At 41.9% G+C, this 27758-nt stretch overlaps 2 protein-coding genes across 4 annotated transcripts in view; one reads left to right on the forward strand and one right to left on the reverse strand.

The window, feature by feature from the left end:
• Positions 1–1152: 1152 nt before the first annotated feature.
• On the forward strand, positions 1153–9202 carry hars (histidyl-tRNA synthetase). Of its 2 annotated transcripts, XM_041990366.1 has the most exons (14): positions 1182–1332; positions 3344–3692; positions 3769–3858; positions 5267–5386; positions 5466–5561; positions 5691–5816; positions 5910–6017; positions 6089–6187; positions 6476–6569; positions 6775–6902; positions 6989–7261; positions 7335–7451; positions 7933–8079; positions 8775–9202. In XM_041990366.1, exons 2-14 carry the CDS (start codon positions 3588–3590, stop codon positions 8832–8834), a joined length of 1563 nt encoding a protein of 520 aa, XP_041846300.1. In that variant the 5' UTR covers positions 1182–1332; positions 3344–3587; the 3' UTR covers positions 8835–9202. The 2 variants fall into 2 exon arrangements, with proteins under 2 accessions (XP_041846301.1, XP_041846300.1); XM_041990367.1 differs by lacking the exon at positions 3344–3692 and having other exon boundaries at positions 1153–1332.
• The window catches only part of dnd1 (DND microRNA-mediated repression inhibitor 1), a 31906-nt gene continuing 7490 nt past the window's right edge, over positions 3343–27758 (reverse strand). The window contains exons 2-6 of one of the 2 annotated variants that reach the window (XM_041990370.1): positions 19119–19224; positions 15338–15663; positions 14127–14259; positions 11521–12026; positions 3343–3436 (exon numbers count right to left, since the gene is read on the reverse strand). In XM_041990370.1, coding sequence (XP_041846304.1) covers positions 3422–3436; positions 11521–12026; positions 14127–14259; positions 15338–15663; positions 19119–19224 — 1086 coding nt within the window. In that variant the 3' untranslated portion in view covers positions 3343–3421. Of the gene's footprint in view, positions 3437–11280; positions 12027–14126; positions 14260–15337; positions 15664–19118; positions 19225–27758 lie in introns of those variants that run through there. The other variant, XM_041990369.1, reaches the window with a different exon arrangement.

A 27758-nucleotide genomic window follows, 5' to 3' on the forward strand; every position in this document is an offset into this window, starting at 1 on the left:
GAAAGAGTTTTTTGAAGAGTTGATGAATGAGGAAAATGAGAGAGAACGAAAAGTAGAAGAGGTGACTGTTGTGGACCAGGAAGTAGCAGTGATTATTAAGGATGAAGTTAGGACACTGAAGAGGATGAGGAGTGGAAAGGCAGTTGGTCCTGACGATATACCTGTGGAGGTATGGAGGTTTCTAGGGGAGGTAGCTGTAGAGTTCCTGACTAGGTTGTTCAACAAGATCTTAGAGAGTGAGAAGATGCCCGAGGAATGGAGAAGAAGTGTGATGGTGCCAATTTTCAAGAAGAAGAGAGATGTGCAGAGTTGTGGCAACTACAGAGGAATAAAGTTGATGAGCCATAAAATGAAGTTATGGGAAAGAGTAGTGGAAACTAGACTGAAGACAGAAGTGAGCATTTGTGAGCAGCAGTATGGTTTCATGCCAAGAACGAGTACTACAGATGCAATATTTGCTTTGAGATTGTTGATAGAGAGGTCAGAGGGAGCTGCACTGTGTCTTTGTGGATTTAGAGAAAGCATATGACAGGGTGCCGAGAGAGGAACTGTGGTACTGTAGAAAGTCTGGAGTGGCAGACCTACCAATTGTACACCCTTGCTCCTCGATAGCCAAGTTTAGCACTGTTTGAAGAAAGTTGAAATTAGCGTTTGCTTGTCAGCGGCCATCTTGGTCGCCCAACAAGCTTCACTTTTACTCTTCAGAAACTTACGGGTGACGTCACGGAGGCTCTGTCTATCTTTACAGTCTGTGGTCATCAAGCATCAATACACCCACACTACAATAACATTAATACAGAGTTTGTCATTTTTGTTTTTTAAGATCAAGCCAAATGTTATGCCATCCTTTGAAAAAGAAGATAAGAGAAATGAGAATTTATTTTTCAACCATTCATTTAAATCTGACCAGAACCTTAACTACATCACAGGAGTATGTTATGAAAAATTGTTCATGATTTAATAAATTTCCAACAGTATCCATTAGATCACTTACTGACCATATGTTCCTTTCCAACCAATCCCTGTAAAATAAGGATCTGTTGCGATGCAGTATGTATACGTTGTTCCAGAGAGGGAGAAAGCTGAAAGTCTTTTATTTGGAAAATTCAGAAGAGAAGCCGTACGTACTTCCGTTTCCGCTTGGTGCCATTCACGTTCTTGACAGCAGCCGTGGTTCCGTCCATCCATGCTGTAGGGTCGCAGGCGGTGTGGTCGGCTGCAGATACACCTTAATGTAAAGCCATGGAAGACAAGGCTCGCATACAAGAGGCCATTAAAATTCAAGGTGAAGTCGTCCGGAAGTTAAAATCCGAGAAGGCGAGCAAAGATCAGGTCAGTAAATCTTCTACACATTTAGTCATGTTGGTAACAGTCGGCTAACATGCCCATTTAATTTAACTGAAGCTAGCTGATGCCAAAAAAACACAGTGACGAAAATGAATACTGTGTTCCTAACATGAAAAGCCGAGTCTAAACACGGGTGCTTGGCTTATATTTAGGTTTTTCTGTCCGCTTAGTCATTCACTATTTAACCTGCTAATAAACAAAGTAATTATTAATATTATTAGCAACCTCCAGAGTTTCATGTCCTAAATGGACGAACAAAAGATATTAAATCACAATCCTACATTAGGTTCATGACGGTCATTAAATTCTGGAGTACATATAGAAATATAACACATTTAGGTTATTTTGTGAGCTGACATTCAGTCGGGGCTTCGAAGCCGGTGTTTTCCTCGTAGCTAGCTGCTAGCTTGAAGCGGCTAACCGGCCTCGCTTATTCAGACCAGTGTTAGACAACTTCAGCTAACTTAAGCTAACCTACAGTTGATAATGTTGGGCAGATCACACAGACGGACAATAAACTACATTTTACATGAAAATAGTTGGTTTAGACGGTTGTGAAAAGAGATTTTAAAGTTAATTTCAAGCGGATTTGCATAAGAGCAGCTGATGCAATAACTTGCCTATTAGCAGGCAGATTTAAAGCTACAGATGGAGCGATTTATGATGTCAAACTTAAACCTTTTATCTTAAAAATGCTTTTCTATCACAAAGAATTAAATCAGCTACACAGCTTGAAAATGAATAGGATCAACCATATTTATTTATTTAACAGCAAACTTTATTGAACATATGTACGAGCAAAACAAAGTCACATAGTCTTTGCAGAATTATTAATTGTTATGTGTCGGAGGCAAAAACACAGAAGGAGCACATGAATAAAATTTTACTTTAGATTTTGTAACAAATAATTATTATTAAGTAACTATGATATTATCATTAGCTGTGTGCATGTTAGGTTAACTGATCCCTAGGAGTGAACGTGAGTGGTTGTTGCCATGGTGACCTGTCCAGGTGAATCTGCTAAATACTGGGTTGGGCTCCAGCTGCCTAATGGCTGAATAAAAACTTCATATTAAATTGTAATATATATATTTTTTAAAATGTATTAAAGTTAAAAACATAGATTCATATAAAAATATAATTAATATAAAATAAATTGGATTATTATAATTGTTACATATTAGAAAATAGCTTTTTTACTTGATAAATAATTGTTTTTTTCTACTGGTTTTTAAATACATGTACAGTTTATTACATGAAATAATTATTGATTAATAATTTATTATTCATATTAAGTATTGATAAAACATTTTTATAACATTATGAAAAAAAATTGTTTTATTTATTTTGATTTTTATAATTTTAAATAGATGTTTAATTTAGATTTTGAGATTTATTTCCGAGACATTTTATTCTAATAATTTAAGCGTTTCTTTCAAGTATTTATGTTATATTTACTCATACTTCATATTGGCCTGGCAGTAAAGGAGTTGATGCAAGCTGCAGCATCGCTTGATTTTCCTTCAGGGACGACAAGGTATAGATGAAAAATAACATCAGCTAATGGTGTACGGAAAGGAAAGCTGTTGGTAACTCATCGTGCTATGGAACATTATTTATTACTGACACAAGCAAAGTGAAATTAGCATAAAACGTCTCTACAGCAACGCTGTCGGCTGCAGAGAATCGGGAAGGATTTCTTCCCGCCTGAGACGATTCGACTGATGTGACTTCATTCAGATTATTTAGAACGAGCTGATGCTGAAATGGCTGCATCATGTTTTTCTAACTGATAGCTTTCTGAATCTTCATCAGACATCCGTCATCAGTGTGGGTGTGTGTGGGTGGGAGGGGGGGCGGGCGTGGTCAGATCAGGTCCTGTTTTTGTGTCTGGGGGGGGGGGGCTGCATTGGGCTGACAGTTTTCATTGACTGGATACATTTCATGTTCTATCCTCCCCGCTGTGATGATGATGATGATGCCCCGCCCTCCCTAGTGACAGGGTTGCTTACCACTTTTCTCCTGTTCTTCCTGCCTGGCCCTGGATGACCTCGCTCTGCCTTACTCTTCATCTTCATCGTCTACCTCGCTGCCCCTTCTGGACGTCCCTCCTTCTGTGATTGGCTGCTGTGTCGGACCCTGGACTACACCGTACCTGTGATGAACTCCTGAACGTCTTCTTGTTGGATCTCTGGACTTATTTTTTTTATTATTTATGCTCCCCACGCTGTTGGACAATCATGCTGGCCGTGTGCTGTGTTCGTGTCTGTTCCGGGCTGGCGGCCATGCGGACTGCAACACGGGTCCGATCTCTGCGTGGTGTTCCTGGGATCACCGTGGCTCAGGTAGGCCTGCCTGCAGAGCGAGCCTACGACGGTAATGAAGACGAAATGCTCAGGATTTGCTTTCTGTGTGTTGCAGATTGATGAAGAGGTAGCCAAACTGCTGGAGCTGAAGGCTCAGCTTGGAGGAGACGATGGCAAACACCAGTTTGTCCTTAAAACAGCAAAGGTAAGAACCACAGCTGTGGGGTAGACCATGGCATCACCTGACTTCTAGCTCTGTGTTTAGATAGACGAGGACACTTCCAAAACCTGACTAAAGATGTCAAAACTATTGTTACTTGCCGAGAATTTATAAAGTTGTTTTAAAATGATTTAATATAAAAACTGGAGGTCTGAGGTGGGCCAGTAGTTATTATTGAGGAGGCCAGACTGCTCCTTTCAGCAGTGCTGGCATCGCAGCAGTTTTCTGGGTTTGCGGGAAACAACATGGGGAACGAAGGTGTTGGTCAAAGGCAGCGAGTCAGATAAAACCTCTTCTAACGCCTGCGGGTCGCTTCAGTTTCTTACGCTTTCAGGTCTTTACCGGACAAATTATTCCACACCAAAAAAAAAAAAAAAAAAAAAAAACCTGCTCTAAACACGTTACAGATTCATATTTTTTCAGCAATTTTAAAAATAATTTTATTCAGTAATTATTTTGTCTGATAATAGTAATAAAAAATTGTAATGTTATTAATAATTAATGATTTTATTAATAAATGTATTTACTACACAATAACAAAAATAATAAAATAGAATAAAATATCTTTTTTTAATATATACTAGGGCTGCTCGATTATGGGAAAAATGATAATCATGATTATTTTGATTGAAATTGAGATCTCGATTATTTAACACGATTAGAGAAGGACAGAGAAGGGTTAGGGAAATCTGCGTCAATAAAAGATCCGGCTCTATGGTGCGGCTTGACCACAGGTCCGTAGAGGTGGCGAAACATTGGACTGTAGCCACGTCCTTCAAAGCACCCACACGACACTCATCCTACCGGCCAGGAGAGACACTCGAGATGGTAGTGATGCTGTTTGATGAGGTTCTTAAATCCGGGTTGTTCACTGTGTTATTTGAGAATAAAGTTATGTTGTTTATAACGTTTGTTATCTCTCTGAGTCTCTGGAAGCTGGTGGATTATTTAGTCGTGACTCACAAAAATTGAACATTTTTCTATTTTCTTGTGGTCCGTCGCAAGCCCCCGTGTGCACGTCTGCGTGAGCGAGCACAACATTTCACGTGCACGGATGTCGCCTGTCGCTTGGCTGGAGAAGGGCAGCGATTGTTGCCTCATCGCGCAAGTTCCATAGAAAATGATGGAGAAGGAGCGAAGTCGCCTCTCGTGTGTCAAACCCTGAACTGCTCGCTGAATAAAACTAAAGCAGTCGGGGCTGTGAGAGGAGTCTGCAGCAGTGGGAGGGGTCTGCAGCAGTGGGAGGGGTCTGCAGCAGTAGGAGGAGTCTGCAACAGTGGGAGGAGTCTGCAGCAGAGCAGACTAATATAGTTCCCTAACATATACACATTTTTAATGTGAATAGAAATTATATGACCATCAGATGATGGAGGTGAACATCTGTGTCTGACAGGGAACGAGGGACTACAGCCCCAAGCAGATGGCCATCAGAGAGAAAGTCTTCAACACCATCATCAGCTGCTTCAAACGCCACGGAGCAGAGACCATCGACACACCGGTTTTTGAGCTAAAGGTAGAAGTTCACACAGTTACTGTGTTTCACAGCCAATGCTGATGTCAAACATGGTAGTCAAACGTCTCCGTTTTCTTAGGAAACATTGACAGGAAAGTACGGAGAAGACTCCAAACTCATCTATGACCTGAAAGACCAAGGAGGAGAGCTGCTGTCCCTCAGATATGACCTCACCGTATCCTCAGCCAGCCGCCCTGCAGCGTTCAGCTTCCATCTGAACGTGTTTCTGTTCTGTTTATTACACAAGTTGCCATATATGTCCGTGCTGCCTGCCGTCTGTCGCCCTTGACGTGCACGTTTTCAGGTTCCCTTTGCACGCTACCTGGCCATGAACAAGATAACTAACATCAAGCGTTACCACATCGCGAAGGTCTATCGCCGTGACAACCCAGCCATGACCCGTGGGCGCTACAGAGAGTTTTACCAATGTGTAAGTCCTCAGATACATCTCTGTTCTATTTATGTTCACGGAGAAATCTGCTGAAAAAAACACTTGTTTCATCTGTGAATCTGTGTGTTTCAGGATTTTGACATAGCAGGTCAGTACGATGCCATGATCCCAGACGCAGAGTGTCTGAAGATAGTCCATGAAATCCTCAGTGAGCTGGAGCTGGGAGACTTCCGGATAAAGGTCAGTCGGTCAGTTCGGCTCAGCGGTCGCGCTCTGGAGAGTCTACATCTCACCACATCCTCCGTTTCCAGGTCAACGACAGACGCATCCTGGATGGGATGTTTGCCGTGTGTGGAGTTCCAGACGACAAGTTCCGCACCATCTGTTCAACAGTGGATAAACTGGATAAGGTATCATGATGATGATGATGATGATGATGTGGAGTTTTTCTTTGTTCACTTTATTTTTAACAGAAATCCACCTGTGTCTCCAAAAGTAAGTCCAGTTCCATCCAGTTAAAACAAATCCATCATATGATCCACATCAGTCCAGTTTCTAATAACTGTGTTCATATAAACCAGTTCCTGTCAGTAGTGACCTCGCTGAGGAAACCAGTGGATCAGAGCTTCTCTTTGATTCAGTCCTCCATCCTGAGTCATCGTTAGTTGATTCCTGTCCTCTCTGTGCTGCTTCTCCAGTTGCCCTGGGAGGACGTGAGGAAGGAGATGGTGAGTGAGAAGGGCTTGTCGGAGGAGGCTGCCGACCAGATTGGGGAGTACGTCAGCATGCAGGGTGAGATCCCAACCACCTCATCCTGCCTGCTCCATAGTCTCATCTTTACACCTGTTTCAGAGAATCTTGTTTCCTCTTAACTTTGAATCGTAGCTGAACTTGTTTCTGCTGCTGCTGCTATGAGCTCCCTGCTCAGCAGCAGATACATGAGGAAGCATTTAGCAGTGCTGGACATCTGTCTGATGTCTCTGGGATTCTGGTGCAGGGGGAATGGACCTTGCAGAGCGCCTCCTTCAGGACCCCAGACTGTCTCAGAGCAAACAGGCCTGCGCTGGTCTGTCGGACATCAAACTTCTCTTCAGCTACCTGCAGCTCTTCCAGGTCACAGACAAGGTGAGGGACCTTATCCCCTCCTTCTTATAGCTTTACCTTTTACCTCTCTTCCTGTGTCCCTGGCATGTTTGATGTTCCGTCCTCAGGTGGTGTTTGACCTCAGTCTGGCCCGAGGTCTGGATTACTACACCGGGGTCATCTATGAGGCAGTGCTGACTCAGGCCGGCGTGGCCCCGGTGTCCAACGATGCCCAAAACGGGGCCAACGCAGAGGAGAGCGTCAGCGTGGGCAGCGTGGCCGGAGGGGGTCGATACGACGGTCTGGTGGGCATGTTCGATCCAAAGGGCCGGAAGGTTCCGTGTGTGGGGGTCAGCATCGGCATCGAGAGGATCTTCTCCATCATGGAGCAGAAGGCCGAGGTAACTAGTTGTTTCCTGAAGATGCTGCTCCGATGCTGAGACGGTGCTCAGACTGGATCTGTTTCTTCTTTAGGCTGCAGCTGAGAAGGTCCGGACCACCGAGGTTCAGGTCATGGTGGCGTCGGCTCAGAAGAACCTGCTGGAGGAGAGGCTGAAGCTCATCACGGAGCTATGGAACGCCGACATTAAGGTGAGGGGGGACTTTATGTTCCCTGGCTTCCAGACTTCAGATCTCCTCTTTGCTTTGGGTGTAAAGGAGCATCATTTGTCTCCTTCAGCAGAGAAACTGGAGCATTCGTACTGAAGGAAAAATGACTTCATCCTGGGATTCCTGTCTTTCTCCCAAGTCCTTAATTTCTCTTGAAAATCTTTTCTTAAACTCATGTTTATTTATTTAAACTTCTGCCTCCTTTTCGTTATGTTTCCAGTTACATTTGATTCTGAATAAAATGTAAATTTTAATGTGAGTGGATTTCTGATGCTGCCGTACTGATACATATCAAATGCAGATCACCGTAGAAACAGCTGTAGACCCAGATGCAACCCGACAGCCTCTAGACCAGCAGACTGGATCGTGTATCAGTTTTTAACTGGATGTTTTGGTGCTAGATGAGCTGGGTGAGAGCGTGGACGAATGTGGCCTTGCTGATGTGTCATGTTGGTGTCTCCAGGCTGAGGTGTTGTACAAGAAGAACCCTAAACTGCTGAGTCAGCTGCAGCACTGCGAGGAGTCTGGAATCCCCATGGTGGCCATCCTGGGAGAACAGGAGCTGAAAGATGGAGTGGTAAAACTCCGCATGGTGGCCACCAGAGAGGAGGTACGTCTGACTTCACACACCAAACACACACTGGTTGGTTAGCAGCTGTTGTCTGAACATCAGGAATGAGGTAAGGTGGGATGAAATCGGGACGAGGTTGGATAAAATGGGAAAAAGTGGGATGAAATGGGATGAAAGTATCATTTTGAGATCACCTTCTTGTATGGACCATCTTCATATAAATATCTGTAGTTTTTCATTTTCAGATTATATTGGGAAATAGAAAAATATAGTCTGTTGTTTGCAGGTATCTGAAATGGTCCTGGCTATAGGCCAAATTTCTCTTTGAGTTTCTGGAAGCTCTTAACTGTACCTTGACTTTTGAGTGAATAGTGTTGTAACATCTATGATCGTGTCCATTAGGTATAAATTCTGGGTCGTATGCTAACCATTTCAAGATTTAAAATGTATTTTTTTAAATTGAGTTGAATTTTAAATTAGGTCAACCCGTTTCTGAGCCAATTATCGGGACGAATTTGCTCTTAATACACCTCAGACCAAATGATAATTTTATAGGAAAATCTAATGAGACTCAGGATAATTGGGCGTTTGTCGTGCTTGGTAGGGGAGGTGTAAAATCAGGGCAAAAATAACCCGATAATCTTTGTGTGTACCAGGCCTAAGCTTCATGTCCAGACAGAAGGAAGCTGTGGGTCAAATGAAACCTCACCAGGTTTGTGTTGCTGTCTCCACAGGTGGACATACCCAGAGCTGATCTCATCAGTGAAATAAAGAGGAGGACCTCTGAGGTCTAACCCCCCCATTGCCCAGCTACAGCTCCACATGCATCATCTGATTGGCTGCAGAGGCTTGTACAGAATCCCTCCTCCTGTCATCTGCAGAGCACGAAGGACACAAGCAGCCCTGAAAATACTGCCTGGGGAGCGTAAACCCCTCCAGTCTGCTGCAGCAGGAAGCTACAGAGTGTGTTTCAGATGCAGTTTACATGATCTGCAATGTTCTGTCTGAAGCTGTGTATGCTCTGCTGACAGATCATATCTTCATTAAACCCATCATGTCTACGCTGGTGTAGTTCATGAAGCTGATGTGTGCAGGACCAACCTTCTGGGTTCATCTCCGCCTGTATCAGACACACTGCTCAAATAAACTCATTCAGACCTTCTCCGTCTGTGTTTAGTGATGGTGTGATGAAGCCCTGCGAATGTGTTCAGTCTTTCTGGTCAGTTGCGTCATCACATTAAATCCCATTTTATAGCTCAATTATGAATACTGCTGGTGATATGATATATAGCAATATACTCATTACATATCGTCAAACCTGATTAAATTGATCTGCTGAACATGGTATATCAATGAGTTATATCAGTAGGCTATAGATAGTATATCAATAAAGTTTTATAAATATGCTGCATGTCCAAAAAAAACAAATCCCACCTGGATTTAACTAAATGGTTAAGAGGTACCCATTGAATAATTCCTACATAAATGATGTTTCAGCGTGACAAGTATTTTAACCCCAACATCCCATGGTCGTGGAAAAGATTTTAGTCTGTTTAGGAAGGGTCAGATGACTGGCATCAAGCAGAGAAAACATCTGAGATGCAGAACTGTCCAACACAGTAGAAACTGGAAGGACAGTGGAGAACCATCATCGTCCAGGAAGAAATATGGCTGAGAAATTAAGGGAACTCGAGGGACTGAACAGCTGTGTAGCCATAAGAAAACCACTAATCAGTGAGGCTAACTGGAGAAAAAGGCTTCAGGTTGCTAGGGAGCATAAAGACTGGACTCTGGAGCCATGGAAGAAGGTCATGTGATCTGATGAGTCTAGATTTATCCTGTTCCAGAGTGATGGAGAATCAGGGTAAGAAGAGAGGATGAAGTGATGCAGCCACCATGCCTAGTGCTGCTGTACAAGCCTGTGGGGACAGTCTATGATCTGGAGTTGCTGCAACTGGTCAGGTCTACGTTCAGCAAAGAATGGGGTCAGCTGACTACCTGAATATACTGAATGAGCAGGTTTTTCCATCTTCCCTGTTTGAACGGCCATATTCCAAGATGACAACACCAGGATTCATGGAGCTTACATTGTGAAAGACACACCACGAGAGGTAACATGAGACGATGTCTACAACCCACAGAAGCTGCTCGAGTAGTGCAGCTTATCCAAGAAGGCTTGTTGAGTCTCCCAGCACAGTGTGGAGAGCATGGAGGAGATACCAGGAGACCTGGAGGGGGCTGCAGGAGGACAACAACCCAGCAGAATCTGCTCCTTTGTGCAGGAAGAGCACTGCCAGAGCCCAACAAAATGACCTCCAGCAGCCACTAGTGTGCATGTTTCTGCTCACACGGTCAGAAACAGACTCCATGAGGGCGGTATGAGGGCCCCACATCCACAAGTGGATCCTGTGCTAACAGCCCAACACCGTGCAACCAGATTGGCTTTTACCAGAGAACAGCAGGATTGGTAGATAGGTAGAGCCATTGGCTCCCTGTGCTCTTCACAGATGAGAGTCTGGAGACGCTGTTGAGAACGTTCTGCTGCCTGCAACATCCCCCATCAGGCCCGGTTTGGCAGTGGGTCAGTGATGGTCTGGAGAGGCAGATCCTTGGAGGGTCATGCAGACCTCCATGTGCTAGCCAGAGGTACCCTGACTGCCATTAGGTATCAGGATGAGATCCACAGACCTATTATCAGACTGTGTGCTGCTGCAGTGGGACCTGGTTTCTTCCAATGCAGGAAAACGATCAGCCTCAGTTCCTTTATGAAGAACGCATTGATGCTCTGGACTGGCCTGCCTGTTCACCAGACCTGAATCCAATCCAGCACCTCTCGTTCCATCATGTCTCGTTCCATCCACCGCTGCCACGAGCATGCCAAGACGTTGTAGACAGTGCATACAGTTTGTTTTCTAAAAGGACAGGTCATTAAATGTAAACATCTTCATTATTTACTTGTATGTCTTTGTACTAAAACAAAAAAAATGTGTTTTTCATTATTTTGAGGTTATGTTGTTATTTTACTGGTCCGATCCGCTGGAGACCAGATTGTGCTGAATGTGGAACCTGAACTAAAATGAGTTTGACACCCCTGGTCTGGAGGAAAATGTCATGCAAGAATCTGCACGTTGGGAGCTGCAACCTTCATATGAAGGATCACGACACTGATTTCTGGTGCAGCTCCTGGAAGTCAGCCACAATCTTTTCTGTTTCAGATAAGGAACACAGGTTCAGAGTAAAAACGTTTTCAGATCTTATTTAATTTAAATGAGGACCTCAGAACATTATAATAAAAAACATGCATAAAACAAACTGCAGAAGTCCAAACAAGACAAGTTCACTACAACTCTACTAAAAACATGCAGAAATGAACAAAAACAAGCAGAGTAAACCAGAGTTTTAGATTTAACACAGAACGTGAACAGACGGTCAGAGCTGCAGAACCAGAACTGTTCAGGCAGCCAGCTGGTTGTTGCAGACTCTCTGCAGGACCTGCTGGGCTGCAGCCCTCTCAGCCTCCTTCAGCATGTTGCTGGCACTGGGCCCAGGTAAGATCATAACCAGTCCCTCGAATGTGGTGGGGGCCCCATGGATGTGCAGCTTGTAATTGAAATAGAGGAATCCATCTGATCCAGCGTGGCTGTAGAACATCTCATAGCCTGGTTGGCCGAATCCATTTGCCTCACACATCTTCTGGAGGAGCAGAACCGGACACCCAGCAAGCACCATTTTGCCCTGGGAGGAGGAGGGGGATGAATGCCTGGGGTAAGGCAGCTTGGGGGCCGTGGGTCCTCCCACTGCTCTGCAGAAACCTGGGGGGACGGATGGGGAGGGGGCCAGGTGTGGAGGCAGGGCTGAGGGAGGCTTCAGGGACGATGGCAGCAGGATGCTGGGAGCTTTCTGAGGACACGGTGGGTCCTCCAGGTTCACCTTCTCCACCGAGTGCCACTTGATGGAGACGTTCAGAGAAAACTTCTTCTTAAATTCTAGAAACAGAAAACATTTTAACCTCATTAACTTCAGTAACTGAGTTATTTCATCAGCAGCCCCATGTGTATGCTGTCATAGTGATGGAAGATCGGGCTTTTAACCCTTAAAACTCGCCCCCAGGTGGACCCAAGGAGTATTGCTTATGCTTGTAGCTGCTGAAGCTTTTAATCCCAGTCAGCATGTAGACATTATGTTTTAAAGACAGGCTTAGAGGCTAAAATGATGTAAAATGAAAGTATGAATAGATATAGCAGCATAAAGGCCGACCAGAAGAAGAAAGCAGAATTTATTACTAACAGAACTTTGTAGAAATAACACACAGATCAACAGTGACCAAACCTTTCCTCATCTCATCGTTCCCTCAAGTCTTGGCTTTCAGGAGAAAAAATATTGTTATTGAAACAAACACACAACAGAAACTATTTCCATGTTTCCACTTTTTCCTCATTTCCAGTTATTCCTGCTACTATTTACCTGCTATCCTCACTAAACCAACTCCAGCTCAGCTGCTTTGTGGCGCCACCGTGCATCAGAAACGTCTTCTTGGCTTTATTCCAGCCATAGAGGAGCATTATTTTTCTTCTTTTCACACACACATAGAACTTTCTGCTCACTGGTTGATCTTTGGCTGCTCCTGATTGGACGTTACCGTCAATCTAAGCTCTCTGATTGGTGGAAAGTCTGACAGGAAGTGGCTTCATCATCATGTCCAGGTCTAAATAGAGGTCTCTTAGCAACATAGTAGTGATGGTGATGTTTTTATGATGAAATATGATAAATAATGCTGTTATCATGGATCATTGTGGATTTACCAGATAGAGTCTCTGAATAAAACTATATTTAGTGGCTGGATTGTAAACCTCCTGGATGGGATAGAAATGCTGGAAAACTTCTGTAGATCACCTAAAGGGTAGCTATCCATCACATTTACCCCACAAAGCTACACAGTACCGCTCTTAAGACACTGGTGAGGGTAGAAGAGATGGCGTTTGGGGGGGGGGCTGAAAATCCGGTGGAGCCACATTTGTAAGGAAAACATATTTGTGGGATGAGCTGCAGAGTTTAATATGTGGGTTGCCAAACAGCTGATTCTGCATCTCCCTCACTGGAAAAACAAGACTTGTCATCACTGGAGGAAATCTGCAGATTCGATTCTACAACCATTTCTCCAGTCTGGGACCAACTCTGTCCTCCAAGATGACAATGCTGCTGCTCATAACCCACAAAACATTTTCCTTACAAATGTGTCTCCATTTAGAAGGGATATATATATATATATATATATATATATATATATATATATATATATATATATATATACTGATGTTCCATGTCAGATATCAGGAAGTGTTCCACAGAGAAACAACCCACCAAACACTCATTTACTGACTTTTTTCATTGAAACTTCAATGACTGCAGCCTTGCGTGTTATTTGCTTTTTCACTGCGATTAAATCCACTGAATCGTGTCATTCCACAACACCAATCCTCACGAGTCTTGCCTCCAGTAAAACCAGCTCCATGGTAACACACAACGCTCATATAAAGTTTGAGACGTTATAGTTACACAAATTAACAGAAAATGTAAAAATTTGAAGCTACACACATATGTGTCCTGAATGTAGGATGCTGAAGTGGAATCATGTGATGGTGATTCCTTCATCTCAAACTGTTTATCCAAACCAAACCAAACAGCAGTGTGGGGACGTGCATGTTAGGTGGGGTCTTGGCCTGATGATGTGAAGAGGATGACGAAGATGACTGTTTACATACAAGTTGTCATTGGACCAGAACATTTAGTGCTCCATTCGTGGTTCAGATGCTTCTTGTAGTATTTGTTTTGTGGTTGGTCTTGTTAGAGAACAGCGTGTTGTAGAATAAAAACATCGAACAGTGTGTACCTGTAACGGAGTGGATTTTAGTTTCATTCAGACTTCATGCGAGTCGTGTATTTCTGTGGAGGTTTAGGTGCTTTGTCTCAGATTTAAAAGATCAGATATAATTATTTTAATTAAACTTTTCTCATCAAGGAGACAATCCTTCCAAAGGTCTGAGAGGTTCTTGTAGTTGAAAACGATACCTGTCAGGTTCTCCTACCTTCCAAAAGAACCTTCTTGGCCATAGAAGCAGCATGGTGGGAGCTGAAGGCCACGATGGCGGACACCCCCTCTATACCCACCCCGGCCTTCAGGGACACCCTCTCCACCCCCTCCACCAGCACACGCAGCACCTGGAAGCAACAAGAAGTCCTTCTGAGACATGTGGACATACATCTGTTGGTCTCCTGTCCTGACGCCCTGTTGGACCAGTTTCTGATGGTGGACCACACAGCGGTCCAGACCCCATCCCAAAGCTGCTACAAAACATTACAGATTTTTTCATCTTTTTCCACAACCTCAGTCCTAACATAAACCACCAAATATGTAATTATTCAAATTATTTTAACGCTTTAAATGCCATTTTGATGATGTGACGTCCTTGTTGCTATGGAAAGAAAAACAGAAAAAAATTACTTTCCACATAATATTCCACATAATGGATTTTGGGTGGGTGGAAATTTAATTTAAAGACGGTTTGAAATATACTAAATGTTTTGATGCATAGTTAGTTTTATTGTTTTAAGTGTGACATTTTAAATTTACTACCCTTTCAGATCATTAGAGGACAAAAAGTTCTCTCCCAATAGAAAATAAATGTTCTGCTAGAAAAAAAAAAGCCTGTTTTCCCTTTTTTTCCAATTAACTTCAGTTTTAATAAAGAAATACTAAATATTATCTAAAATATTTTAATCCCTTTAAAAGCCAGTGTGATGACATATCACGGATTTTATGAAAAAATTAAACCACATAAAAATTTGAAAAATATTCATTTGTAATATATATTTATTTTTTTTTTAATAGCAGTTTTTTGGGAGAGGACATTTTTGTCCTTCAATGAGCTCAAAGGGCAATGAATTTATTCTATGGTGTCATGTCGACCTTTAAGAAAAAATAAATTTCAAAAGAAACAATTTCCTATAATAATAATAATAATAATAATTTTAAAAAAATCAAATATGGGGTTACAACAACCAGAATGGAGGGTTGAAACTGAGGGAAAAATGTCCTGTAAAGACTAAAAACGTCTATAATTACGCACCAGGGTTCATATCCAGACAATTCTCCTCAGACCCTGACAGCAGGACCTGACACATTCCAGTGTAAATGCTGCCCCATTTTACCTCAAATCTTTTAAGAGAAGACAAGACATCACCAGCCTGAATGAACATTTCCCTCCACACCAGCTAAATAACCAGTAACCAGCAGTACCTGCAGCAGCTCCTCCTGTTTGGTGACGGCCGGCAGATCTCCGATGAAGAGTTTCTTTTTCTCCGTGCTGCGGCGGACGCTGAGGTGGGACCCGGGCTCCAGCATGTAGCCGTTCAGCAGGCGGATGGCGTCGGACGCCATGGCTGCAGTGCCGTATTTGGCATAGGCAAAGCCGCGGTTCTGACCGCTGAAGTTCATCATAAGCCGGAACTCCCACAGCTCGCCCACAGAGCTGAACAGGGGGATCAGGAGGTCCTCGTAGGTGTCTCGTGGGATCTTACTGATGAAGACCTCACATCGAACTCCTGGGGGGGGGCCGTCCCACACTGAGAATGCACAGGAGAGAAGACCTCCTGATCATTTAAACTGATGAAAAATTGATAACATCATGGGAGGATCACACAGGTACAGTGGATATTTTTCAACATTTCAGTTTCCTGGTTCATGGAGAGCTTCCAAAGCATATTGAAAGGTATCCAGGAACATCTCCTGAGCATAGGATCTACCATGGAGAAAAGTGAAGACAGTCAACGGGAAGTGGAGAAAATATGAGACAACAGGGACGTTACAAAGAACTGGATGTCCCCCAAAAACTGATGAAAAGATGAAAACTGGTCAGGGAGGCTGCAGAAAGACCTACAGCAACAATGAAGGAGCTGCAGGAGGTTCTTGATGTTCTGGGTGCATCCTACATGAGACAACAATCTACTGGATGTTTTTATATGTTTTGTGTTCTTTTATAGTTTTTAGTTATGCGCAGCAGTTTGTTTCAGCTGTGGCTGTTTTAAAGTACTTTACAAATAAAATGTGGTGTGCTGTGCTGTGCTGTGGTGTGGTATGGTGTAGTATGGTATAGTGTAGTATGGTATGGTAAGGTGTGGTGTAGTGTGGCATGGTATGGTATGGTGTAGTGTAGTGTGTTGTGTAGTGTGGTATGGTATGGTAAAGTATGGTATAGTGTGGTATGGTATGGTGTAGTGTGGAATGGTATGGTAAGGTGTGGTGTAGTGTACTATAGTGTGTTGTGGTGTGGTATGGTATAGTATGGTAAGGTTTGTGGTGTAGTATGGTGTGCTGTAGTATGGTATAGTGTGGTATGGTATGGTAAGGTGTGGTGTAGTGTGGCATGGTATGGTATGGTGTAGTGTAGTGTAGTGTGTTGTGTAGTGTGGTATGGTATGGTAAAGTATGGTGTAGTATGGTATGGTATGGTAAGGTGTGGTATAGTATGGTATGGTATGGTAAGATGTGGTGTAGTGTAGTATAGTGTGTTGGGGTGTGGTATGGTAAAGTGTGGTGTAGTGTAGTATAGTGTGTTGGGGTGTGGTATGGTAAGGTGTGGTGTAGTGTGGTATGGCAAGGTATGATGTTGTATGGTGTGGTATGGTAAGGTGTGGTGTAGTGTAGTATAGTGTGTTGGGGTGTGGTATGGTAAGGTGTGGTGTAGTGTGGTATGGTAAGGTATGGTGTTGTATGGTGTGGTATGGTATGGTAAGGTGTGGTGTCGTGTACTATAGTGTGTTGTGGTGTGGTATGGTATATAGTATGGTAAGGTTTTTGGTGTGGTATGGTTAGGTGTGGTGTAGTATGGTGTGCTGTATTGCGGTATGGTAAGGTATGGTGTAGTACGGTGTGATATGGTATGGTAAGGTGTGTTGTAGTGTGGTATGGTATGGTAAGGTGTGGTATTCTAAGGTATGGTATGGTGTGGTGTGGTGTGGTATGGTAAGGTAAGGTGGGTTTTAGTATTGTATGGTGTGGTATGGTATGATATGGAGTGGTATGATATTGCATGGTTTGGTATGGTATGATATGATATAGTGTGTTGGGGTGTGGTATGGTTAAGTGTGGTGTAGTGTAGTATAGTGTGTTGTGGTGTGGTATGGTAAAGTGTGGTGTAGTATGGTATGGTATGGTGTGGTGTGGTATTGTAAGGTATGGTAGTTAGTTAGTTAGTTAGTTATTTATTTATTTATTTCTCACATGGCTATGCACAAGCAACACAGAATTTTACGAAAACAAATCAAAAACACATCTTAAGGCACAACCATGCTTGAAAAGGAGCAGGAAGAAGAAAACTTATAATGCCTGCCCCTTTTTAAAACACAATACACCAATAAATAATTTATCAGTTACCTATCAGTCCTCAATGGAATTACTCATATATGTTACATAATAGCCGTCATTCAGCAGATTCATACTCTCCAATTATGTTTATAATATACACATATATATATTCACACACATATACACATATACTTATATGTACATACTCATATACACATGTATATACACATACATGTATATATTTATAAATATACACAGATACATACATGCATAGGCATGCACGTACATATACATACACATACTAGCACTCAGGCATACATACATCAAAATGCTTCTGTCCTATATTTATGTAGTATATGATTTTTCAAAGTACTTTTAAGTTTATTAAGAGTTTGACATGATTTCATTTCATCACTTAAAGTGTTCCATAGCTTAACTCCTTTAGTTGTAATACAATGATATTTTGTTTTCGTTCGTACCATAAATGTTTTTAGCATACTTGTACCTCGTAGAGCATATGTACTTTCCCTTATCTGAAACAACCCCTGGATACTTTGTGGAACTTTTTGATGAATTACTAAATACATAAATTGTATTATTTTAAAGTCAACTAGATCTCTGAATTTGAGCGCTTTCAGATTGACAAAAGTAAGGTATGGTATGGTATGGTATGGTGTGGTGTGGTGTGGTATGGTAAGGTAAGGTGGGTTTTAGTATTGCATGGTGTGGTATGGTATGATATGGAGTGGTATGGTATTGCATGGTATGGTATGGTATGATATGGTATGGTGTGGTATGGTATGATATGGAGTGGTATGGTATGGTATGGTATGGTATGGTATGATATGGTATGGTGTGGTATGGTATAGTATGGTAAGGTGTGGTTTAGTGTGGTATGGTGTGGTATGTTTTTTTTAAGGTGTGGTATGATATGGTGTGGTATGGTATGGTATAGTATGGTAAGGTGTGGTGTGGTGTAGTATGGTAAGGTGTGGTTTAGTGTGGTATGGTGTGGTATGTTTTTTTAAGGTGTGGTATGATATGGTGTGCTGTGGTTTGGTATACTGTGCTGAGGTAGGTTGTGGTAAGGTGTGTGGCATGATATGGTATGGTATGGTATAGTGTAGTATGGTGTGGTAAGGTGTGTAATTTGGTATGGTGTGGTGTGGTATGGTTTCGTTTGGCAAGGTGGTGTGTGGTATGGTATGTTAAGGCGTGGTATGGTATGGTGTGGTGTGCTATGGTTTGGTATGATGTGGTAAGGTGGTGTGGTATGGCATGGTTTGGTGTGTTATTGTAAGGTGTGGTATGGTGTGCTGTGCTGTGGTATGGTTTGGTAAAGTGTGGTGTGGTATGGTAAGGTGAGTGGTATTTTTATTGTGTGGTGTGCTATAGTATGGTGTGCTGTGCTATGGTGTGGTATGGTATGGTATGATATGGTGTGGTGTGGAATATTGTGGTATGGTAAGGTGTGGTGGGGTGTGGTATAGTGTGTTGTGGAACGGTGTGGTAAGGTGTGGTTAACCCTCACTTATCTCTCCCACCATGCCCTGTGGGAGACATCCCTGGTGGATCTGAGGATAGTGAGCCCCAAATCTGGTACAGAGGCTGGGATCCAGACAAAAATGGTTCTTATTATGTGTAGCCAAAAAGAAAAGAAGCAGGAACTGGAGATCGTTTTCTTCCGGTAGAAGTAAATGCATCATGTCCTCACCCTCAGGAGGTCCTCCATACTTCCTCTGGCCATTGACCTGAGTCAGATTTGTGTTGGTGGTTTTCAGCCAAGCTTCCAGAGCCTGGACCCGCTGCATGTTCAGCACCTGAGGAGGAAACCAAGAGTGGAACAAGCTGGTCATATTTAACATTTAACCATCAGTGTCTGCTCCTAATTAGCCTGATGAAAACAACATTCACATTTTCTCTTGTTCCTGCTGTTTGCTATAAGAAGTCTCATGATTAGCCTGTTGACTGGGAAAAAATATTCTGACTGGTTCTGATGTTCAACGTTGAGGTAATTAGAACATGAAGGTTCCACTAACTAGTCAGACAAGTTATACAAAATGAAACTGCTTCAGAATGCAGAGAACACCTTGCCCAGAAGAGGGAAATCAGGGACCTCCCTGGATTCAGACATGGGATCAGGGGAGGACCTGGGTGCCAGGGTTCAGTAACAAACAAAAAACAAAACAAAACAAACAAACAAAAAAAAACCCCACCTAACCAGACAGCACGTCCACATGGGCACACCATCTGACTTTAAGATAGAAATTGATTTAGATATTTTCAGTTTTACATGATTTATATGTGATGTCCAGGTCAAACCTTCATCAATCAGAACATCTGAAACTCAGCTCTTACAACTTTAACACCATTAAGGTCAATTAGATTGCTTTTACTTTTGTCTTTATTACTGAATGTAAGCACTGAGCTAATATCTCTCTCTCTCCCCCCTTTCTACTACCTGGGTCTACCACTGGGCCCTGAATGCAAGCTCATGGCTATGGACAGTTGGTGAATAGGTCATCAACCAATGGCTCTATATAAGGCTGCTCTGCTTGCCAGTAGCCAGAGCTGATCCCAGAGCAACAAGGCAGAGGTAGTGAGACACAGAACTTATGGTATAATCAGATAATGATTGTGCTGTAATTTCTTAGTTGTAAGCCTACGCCAGAGATTTCTTTTGTGTATTTTAAGAGGCTGAAAGTCCGCTCACTCATCCTGGTTGCTCCTGGAGAGGTTTCTAATGCATGCACGCTTTTATTAGTGGTTGTACTTTTTTATAACTTGTTCTTATTGAGAACTGACTAAACTTTTTCTCCTGCTGGACCAGAGTACATTTGTATACCTGGTAATTGTGTAATTGCTATACTGAACTGGCATTTAGTGTTACTGTGTGATTTTACAGCTGTGTTGACTGTAACAGTTCAGTTTATAACCAAGTTTACAATCACTGCAGGTGACAGTCTGTTGCTATTGTGAGCAGGAGACAATAAATGTTGAATTTGGTCATCTTCTTAGATGACATGTCCCGTCTTGCTCTGGCCTACCGAGGTGTTCTGCCGAAAGGTTATATTTTCGGGTGAAAACAAGGGGGCCACAGCCCTGCCTCTCCTTCCCTTGCTCATGTTACACGGAACATCATGTCACATGTCTTCTCTTCAGTGAATTTATTTTTGTCAAACCATCTTCTCAAATCAAGGGTTGATGAAAAATCACACTATTTCTCCACCAGTTACGTTTGTCAAAATACTGATGCAGCTGTACAGTAATTCTTGTTGGTTGGGTGATCACAGGAAAAAAGTCAAACTGTACATGGATTTACAATATTTAAATCTCTACATAAAAACACATTATTGTTCTGTAAAGAAAGAATTCTGTTATTTTATCTACGAAGGTCTGAACACAACTTCCAGGTTAACTGTAAACACTACTAAGTATTATATTTTTACCTTTTCCATACATAATTGTAACAGTGATGATCTATATTATTTACAATAGTTGACAAGCTATGAACAATTTTACATTTCAGTGCAGAACGGTGCCCCTCCACCTCTTTTATCTTGTCTATTTACATAGTATAACTCATAAAGTGGTCTCTGAACTAGGGATTCATCCACACCTTCATCTTTTAACCAAGTTTCCAATATTGCAACTGCACTAAAATTATTTGTAAACTGCAGCAAATAATATTTTATTTTTGTTAAATTGCAATTAAAATGAATCAGTGACATGTTTCCATCCATCACTACCTTTTCTTTAAACTGGGATTTATTACAATACTTGCATGCATCATTGCCAGAGATTATGTTTTTATCTATTTCTGTATCTACACTGTATATTTGATCCTCTCATTCATCATCTGCATTTGTGTAAAAACTCATATTTTTAGTAAGAATCTCTGTTCTGTATCCACTTAGTTCAAAACATTTTCCATTTCCCAGATCTGCTTCCATCATGCATTAAATCACTGGCCCGTTTTTCTTTCTCAACTTCTCTAGATCTCTGAGATCTCTTATAGTCCTGCTTGTGAACCTTCTTGCTCTCTGATCCACACATTTCCAAACTCCTCCAGTATAACATTTTAGAAATAAAAACTGTACAATAAATTAATATTCACCTTTTATTTGTATGAAGCAAGGCTAAATTAGCCTTCAAACAATTAAATTTCAAATCACCATCAAAGGTCAAATAAAACTTTTACCTTTCTCAATATTAATATCTTTAACTTTAAACTACAACACAGGCTTATTATGTTATTCTTAAAGATTTTAACAACGGTGCTTCAACTAGGCTTAAAAATAAAAGTACTCAGAACTGCTATAATAAACAGGAAAAAAGAGTGAGCGACAATTGATGCTTCATCTTCTGACTCAACGTATTCTATGAGTGGAAACATAATAAAATAAAACTAAATTCTTCAGTAAATATTTTCTTTGATTTTTAGTTTAATTTTATTAAGTGTAATTTGTTTTTCTGATTATATTTTAATTTAAAATGATATTGTAATTATAATTTTAATTAGTCTGGAAAATGTCGACATTTTTAACTTTTTAAAGATTCTTGTCCACACTCTTCATTAAGAGACATTAATATCTGACGGTAAGCCAGCGCGGGATCAGCCAGCAGCAGCTTTGTACGTTTCATTTCCAGCCTGGTGATGAAACAGCTGATCTCCTGCTCTGATGCAGCAGCTGCTGCGTGAGGTGAAGGGCGTAACACCAGATCCTCACTGAGAAAAGTAAAACTCTCCAATAATACCAGAAAAAGTCACTAGGTGCTCAAAAAGAAAAGAAAGAAAAAAAAAAGTCGCTGGAGGGGAGTGAAAACGAACAGGACAAAGTCGCTAAGTTGGCGACACTGAGCCAAACCACTTCCGTACCATCGACTTATTCTTTGCGCTCTTATCAACTATTTCGTCTGCGTTCTCTTCGCTTGTAGAAGCTTGTTCAGTCATGTTTGCATTGCGGTCATGAGCACTCGTTTTGTAGCTAAAACTAGCAGCGTTGGAGCTTAGCCTAGCCAAGCCTAGCCTAGCCTAGCCTTCTACCTCGCGCTGAGCACAGCCAACTGCTGCTGGGCTTGGTCGGGCTCTGCGTCATCACTTACGTAGCCGATGTGTTGCGGCTCTTTCTGTTGGCTTGAATCAAACGCTGTCATCACTTACTGTATGTATATCAAAATATGGGAAATGTGTTCGAAACTCATATCACCGTTATTGAATAAAAGTATATTGCGATATATTGAATTATTGCTCAGCCTTAATGTACAGCATTAAATGTGGTCATGAAATAAGAAAATGCTGCAATAAATATCTGTATGAGTTCAGCTTGGAGTGAAATGTGTCCCTCACATCAGTTCAACAGGCTGTAAGGATTCAGCCGGTAAGGACGCTGCAGAGGCTGCTGTCACTAAATATTCAGTAAAACAGCCATTGTAGGGATTTTAAAAATAAAAATACAAACGAAAATATTTAATAAGATAGAAAGACAATAACATAAATCCCTCTCATTTTTTTAGATGGTGAACTAAATATTTTAATATGTAGGTGTTGACACACGTGTAATTATTGTGGCATTTATATATTTATTTATTTTACTGGTAATTTCAGTTTGCGTCATAAAGTATTTTATAAAATGTAACAACCACATAGAGCAGGGAAATTTGGAAAACCTGCAGGACTGTGGCTCTCGAGGACCGATGTTGGCCACCCCTGATCTACAGATCCACACCGTACAGCAGTACAGGTGTCAGTCCAGCTGAACTGCTAATGGGTAGAAAGATCAGGACGACTGTGTCCACTTTGGTCCGAAACCTTGAACCAGAATGGCCAAACCAACAGCACATCAGGGTGAAAGATGCAGTGGAGAAGAATAAGCAGGCTTACTATAACAACAGGCAACATGGAGTGAGACACCTAGCACCACTGCAACCAGGAGACTCCGTTCTCTCTAAACAGGACAATCAAAAGACTTGGTCTACTCCAGCAGCAGTGGTTGGCGAGAGCATGACTGACAGGTCAAATCTTGTTGAAATACAGTAGAGCAGGGAGTCCCATACAGGTGGAACACACCTAGAACACAGGGAAGCCCTGGATGTTTCTCCCCTGGCCCAAATGTAAACTCAAGGGGACTGTTCCAACCAGGTCGGGTAGAGTTGTTAAGCCTATCTGAAGACCTGCCTGTGAAAGGCTTTGTTTTCAGTGAGTTAAGTGGTTTGAAGACATTTGTGAAACACTGTTTGTAGGGTTCGTTTCTTCGGAAAGGGTATACTGTGTTAAGTTGGAAAGACACTTTATTGTACTAATTATTGCAGAAGATGATTCAGATGTTTAACTCCGTTTTCATTTTTGATCTGATCAGGGCAGAACTCAAAAAGGGGGAAATGTCGCGGATGTGTTTTGCGACATGTTTTACGACAGTAGGAGGGAGATATAGAAAAGTAGACTGGTGTAGGGAGAACAGCCAAACTCCCAATAAAAGGCTGTGTTTTAACAGCAGTAATCTCTCCTCATTTTACCACAGAGCGCAGTACATCATGCCACCCTTTGGTAAACTCCAGATGTCATTGACTGTCTTCTCTTTACCAAATATCCCACTGCTTCGGTTTTCTTTTGATAGGCCTTGTGCATTGTGCGTAGAGAGGAGAAGCGGGTCAATCAGCTGTCAGTAGGTGTGCACGTAGCAGTGATGCGTGGGCTGATCCGCACTAAGCAGTTGCGAGTCACCAATAAAGCTAATAAAGACGTTTCTTAGAATATTGAGATTTTACTCTTGAGAGGAGCGGCGGGGAGGAATCCGTGGTGCTGTACCACATATTGGTCTATGTGTGGGAAACCCTGCATCCAAGTGACGATAATAAGACAACCTCCATGTTTGGCACAAAGTAAGCAGAACAGTTCTGCTAGCAGCGGTGAAGCAACATGACCAGAACAACAACAATCATCTCTTACGGCCATTTCACCACATGATAAACATCCTAACAGGAGCAAAGCTTTACAACCAGGGCTAGGGCTGTCCCGATCCGATACCAGTATCGGATATCTGGCCGATGTCAGTTAAAAAATGTGCCGATCCATGTGTGCCAATCCAGGAAATCCATTTCACCTTTCCAGGCCAGGAGATTTAACACGACTATCCTTACTAAGTACTTAAAAACGCATCATGCAGAGCTACACAAGTATTTTCTCCATGCCTCCAAAGCGAAGAAAGAACCAACTGTCAGCTCACTCAAACAACCAACACTGTCGGAGTCATTTGCAATGCATGAAAAACTTCCACAAGATGATAAAAGGGCATTAGGGATAAGGATGTTTTGTGCAAGGTCTACGGCTGGTAGTCCATTAAGGAGTCTTGTCACAGCGAGTTGTAAGTGATGCACTAGCCAACGGAAGAAGAATAGTGGCCCACTTCAAACACTTCAAGGTCTATTCAAACCTTGAAGACTTACAAAAAGAGCTAAACATCACACCGAGACGTTTCCAGCAGGATGTGCAAACACAATGGAGTAGTACCAAGTATATGACTGACAGCCTCATTCATCAGAAACAGGGCCTGCATGCCTACTCAGCTGAAGAAAACATCTTGCCAGTCATTCAGCCAATCAGTGGGGACTGTTGGAGAAGACATCAAAAGTTCTGACCCCTTTTGAGGAGTTGACAACAAACGTCAGAGCTGCATCTGCCACCGTAGCTGATGTTATCCCCTCTGTCCATGTCCTCACACAGTTCCTCAGTAAGGAAAGTGAAGATGATCCTGGGATCCAAACTATGAAGCCACCCTTCTGGACGCAGTCCGCAGACGTTTCAGCCATGTGGAATCTGAGCCCCTATACGCTGTGGCCACACTGCTGGATCCACGGTATAAGGCCAAGCAAGGGAATTTATAATACACTGACATTTATTTAACCTAATATGTGTTAAAAATGTGCTTCCATCTCATGGAACTGCGTCTAAGCCAGCAGAGAAGACTCCACGGATGGAGGGTGCAGGCAGCGGCCATCTTCGATGAGATATTGGAGGAGAGCAGCACAACAGCTTCCTCTGGGCAGATCACCCAGCTGTCATTGAAATGGAAAGCTGTCTCAGCGAGGCACCTCTTGGACGTGAAAGCAGTCCTTTAGATTACTGGAGAGCCAACCAAACTCGACTCCCTACTCTGGCGGCAGCAGCAGTTATGTTCCTCTGCAGGGCCTGACTGATATGGATTTTTGGAAAAAAAAAAGAGAAAAAAAAAATTCCGATAACCGATTAAATCGGCCGATTAACTAAAAAAAATATAATGAATAAATTTACTTCTTCTTTGGTTCCTTAACGCTTACACCAACAAAAATATGAGATACAGGCAGAAGGTTTTACTGATTCACAATATTTTGTCCTTTAGTGTATGTTTAACTTTACAACAGAAGAATTTCCAAAAACATGCAACAAAGCATTAAATAACTGGGAAATTATAAAACCTTAAAAAAAGTCAATCTATAAATGAACGATGAATTAATTCATCTTGTTTTGTACTTCTTGCTGATGCAAATCAGAAGTAGGTTAAAGTACAGGTGGAAAAACTTTTTTTAAAAGTTGTAAACAGGTAAATGTGAGAGGAAATCAACCAAAACACTAAGTGTGGGAGATTTTATTTTAAAATTTGCGTTGTGCAATTTTTCTACTGACAGAGCATACATGAATGTAGCTATCAGTTATACTGATTCATTTTATCTTTAGATTTAGGCCATGTGTATATGCCCTATTTAACCAACATGAGTGAAGTTGGCTAAACATTACTCATGCAGCCTTCTGATGCCCTTTAATGTTAAATTACATTTTCTATACTCCAATATGTTCTTTGCGTTGAAATATATTGTGGCATATATCATATATGAACCAAAATAAAATGTTAAAAATATGTCATCTTTGATAGTGTTGTATTTTATATATAATGGTCACAAATGGTCTGGCCCTAATTGTAACACATAGTGAGTCGCTGTTACAGCCGGTCATGTTAGTATTTTTTAACAAAGTAAAACTAAGGGAGACATGACATCATGACGGTGGCTGCAGACAGACTGTAATATTAATAATAAGTTTTCGGTGGTGCAGTGAATAAACCTCCTCCCCTCTGCATTCACATCTCTCCTAAAATACGCCTCAACCTGCAGCTGATGGAGTGATGAACGGTCGTTCTGTACTCTCAGATATTTTCTACACTTACACTTACTTAACTTGCATTATTTCTGCAGTTACTGGTTACTTAGCTAATGCTATGCCAGGCTGGGATAACCACAGCAATGTTATTGCTAACATAGACGGGGAGCACCTCAAGCTAATTTAGCACAACTTTAGCAATGCAGCGTAAATAAAAAGCTGACCGACACAATGAAGCACGCGTCACTCGTCATTAAACATGGCATATAGAGTTAAACTGAAACTGGAGAAATGCTGAGTCATTAATTTCTCTATGGAATTTCACATGGATTAATTATTATAAACTTACCTGTCGGCAAGCTCCACTCAGCCCACTACTGTAATGTAACCTGGCTGTAGCTACCCCTGCTGAAAAGACAGGGGAATGACTGGAGGATTGAATGGAGTCAGAGCTCCTTCTAGTAGACAAACGCCGCAAGGACATCATTCTGCACGACTCCCACATTTAACAGCATTTACTGTTTCATCAGAAATTAAGAATAAATCGACATAACAATGGCCGATATTGGCCATTTTGAAAAGGGCTATAATCTGCCGATTTAATCGGCCATCCGATCTTAATCTTAAGATCGACCGTTCATCATCTTAAAAAGAAATCTTCCCATCATGGTTGGGCAGCAGAAAGTGACTGTGGAGGATTAGGAAGGGTAGCAGTCAGTTCACTTAAAGGCTGAATATTTGGGATTTTTTCCTTAAAAATAATTTAAAATGTTCCCATTTGCTGCGAGGGATAAAAGGAAGCTTCCCTATAAACAATCGGTCTCCTACATCAACAATGTCTTTGTCAAGTTTTTCTCCTTCAAAATAAGAGTTCTGTGCTGGAATAACTTTGGTTCACTGTGTAGCTCTTTTCAACTTCCTGGTTCCTTAACCAATCATATGCGACTCCCCACGGTTGCCTAACAACAACAAGGCAGCGTTTGGTATTTTATGTCGGTAAAAGAGCAGCAGCGTGCAGGTATGAAAGCTGGTAAAAGAAGCGGACCAGAAATAGTTTCAGAAAAACCTAAAAAACCTCGACATCCTGCTAAAAAAGCAAACGACCAAAAACGGAATAAAACGAGGATCAATATTGAAGAATCTTTTGAAAGGTGGAGAAATCTGACCTGGCAAAGTTTCTCCTTCACAGGTAAACACTGGAATTTTGCTTAAATTTACCGA

The sequence above is a fragment of the Melanotaenia boesemani genome, chromosome 7 (genome assembly GCF_017639745.1).
Source record: "Melanotaenia boesemani isolate fMelBoe1 chromosome 7, fMelBoe1.pri, whole genome shotgun sequence".
Classification (NCBI taxonomy): domain Eukaryota; kingdom Metazoa; phylum Chordata; class Actinopteri; order Atheriniformes; family Melanotaeniidae; genus Melanotaenia; species Melanotaenia boesemani.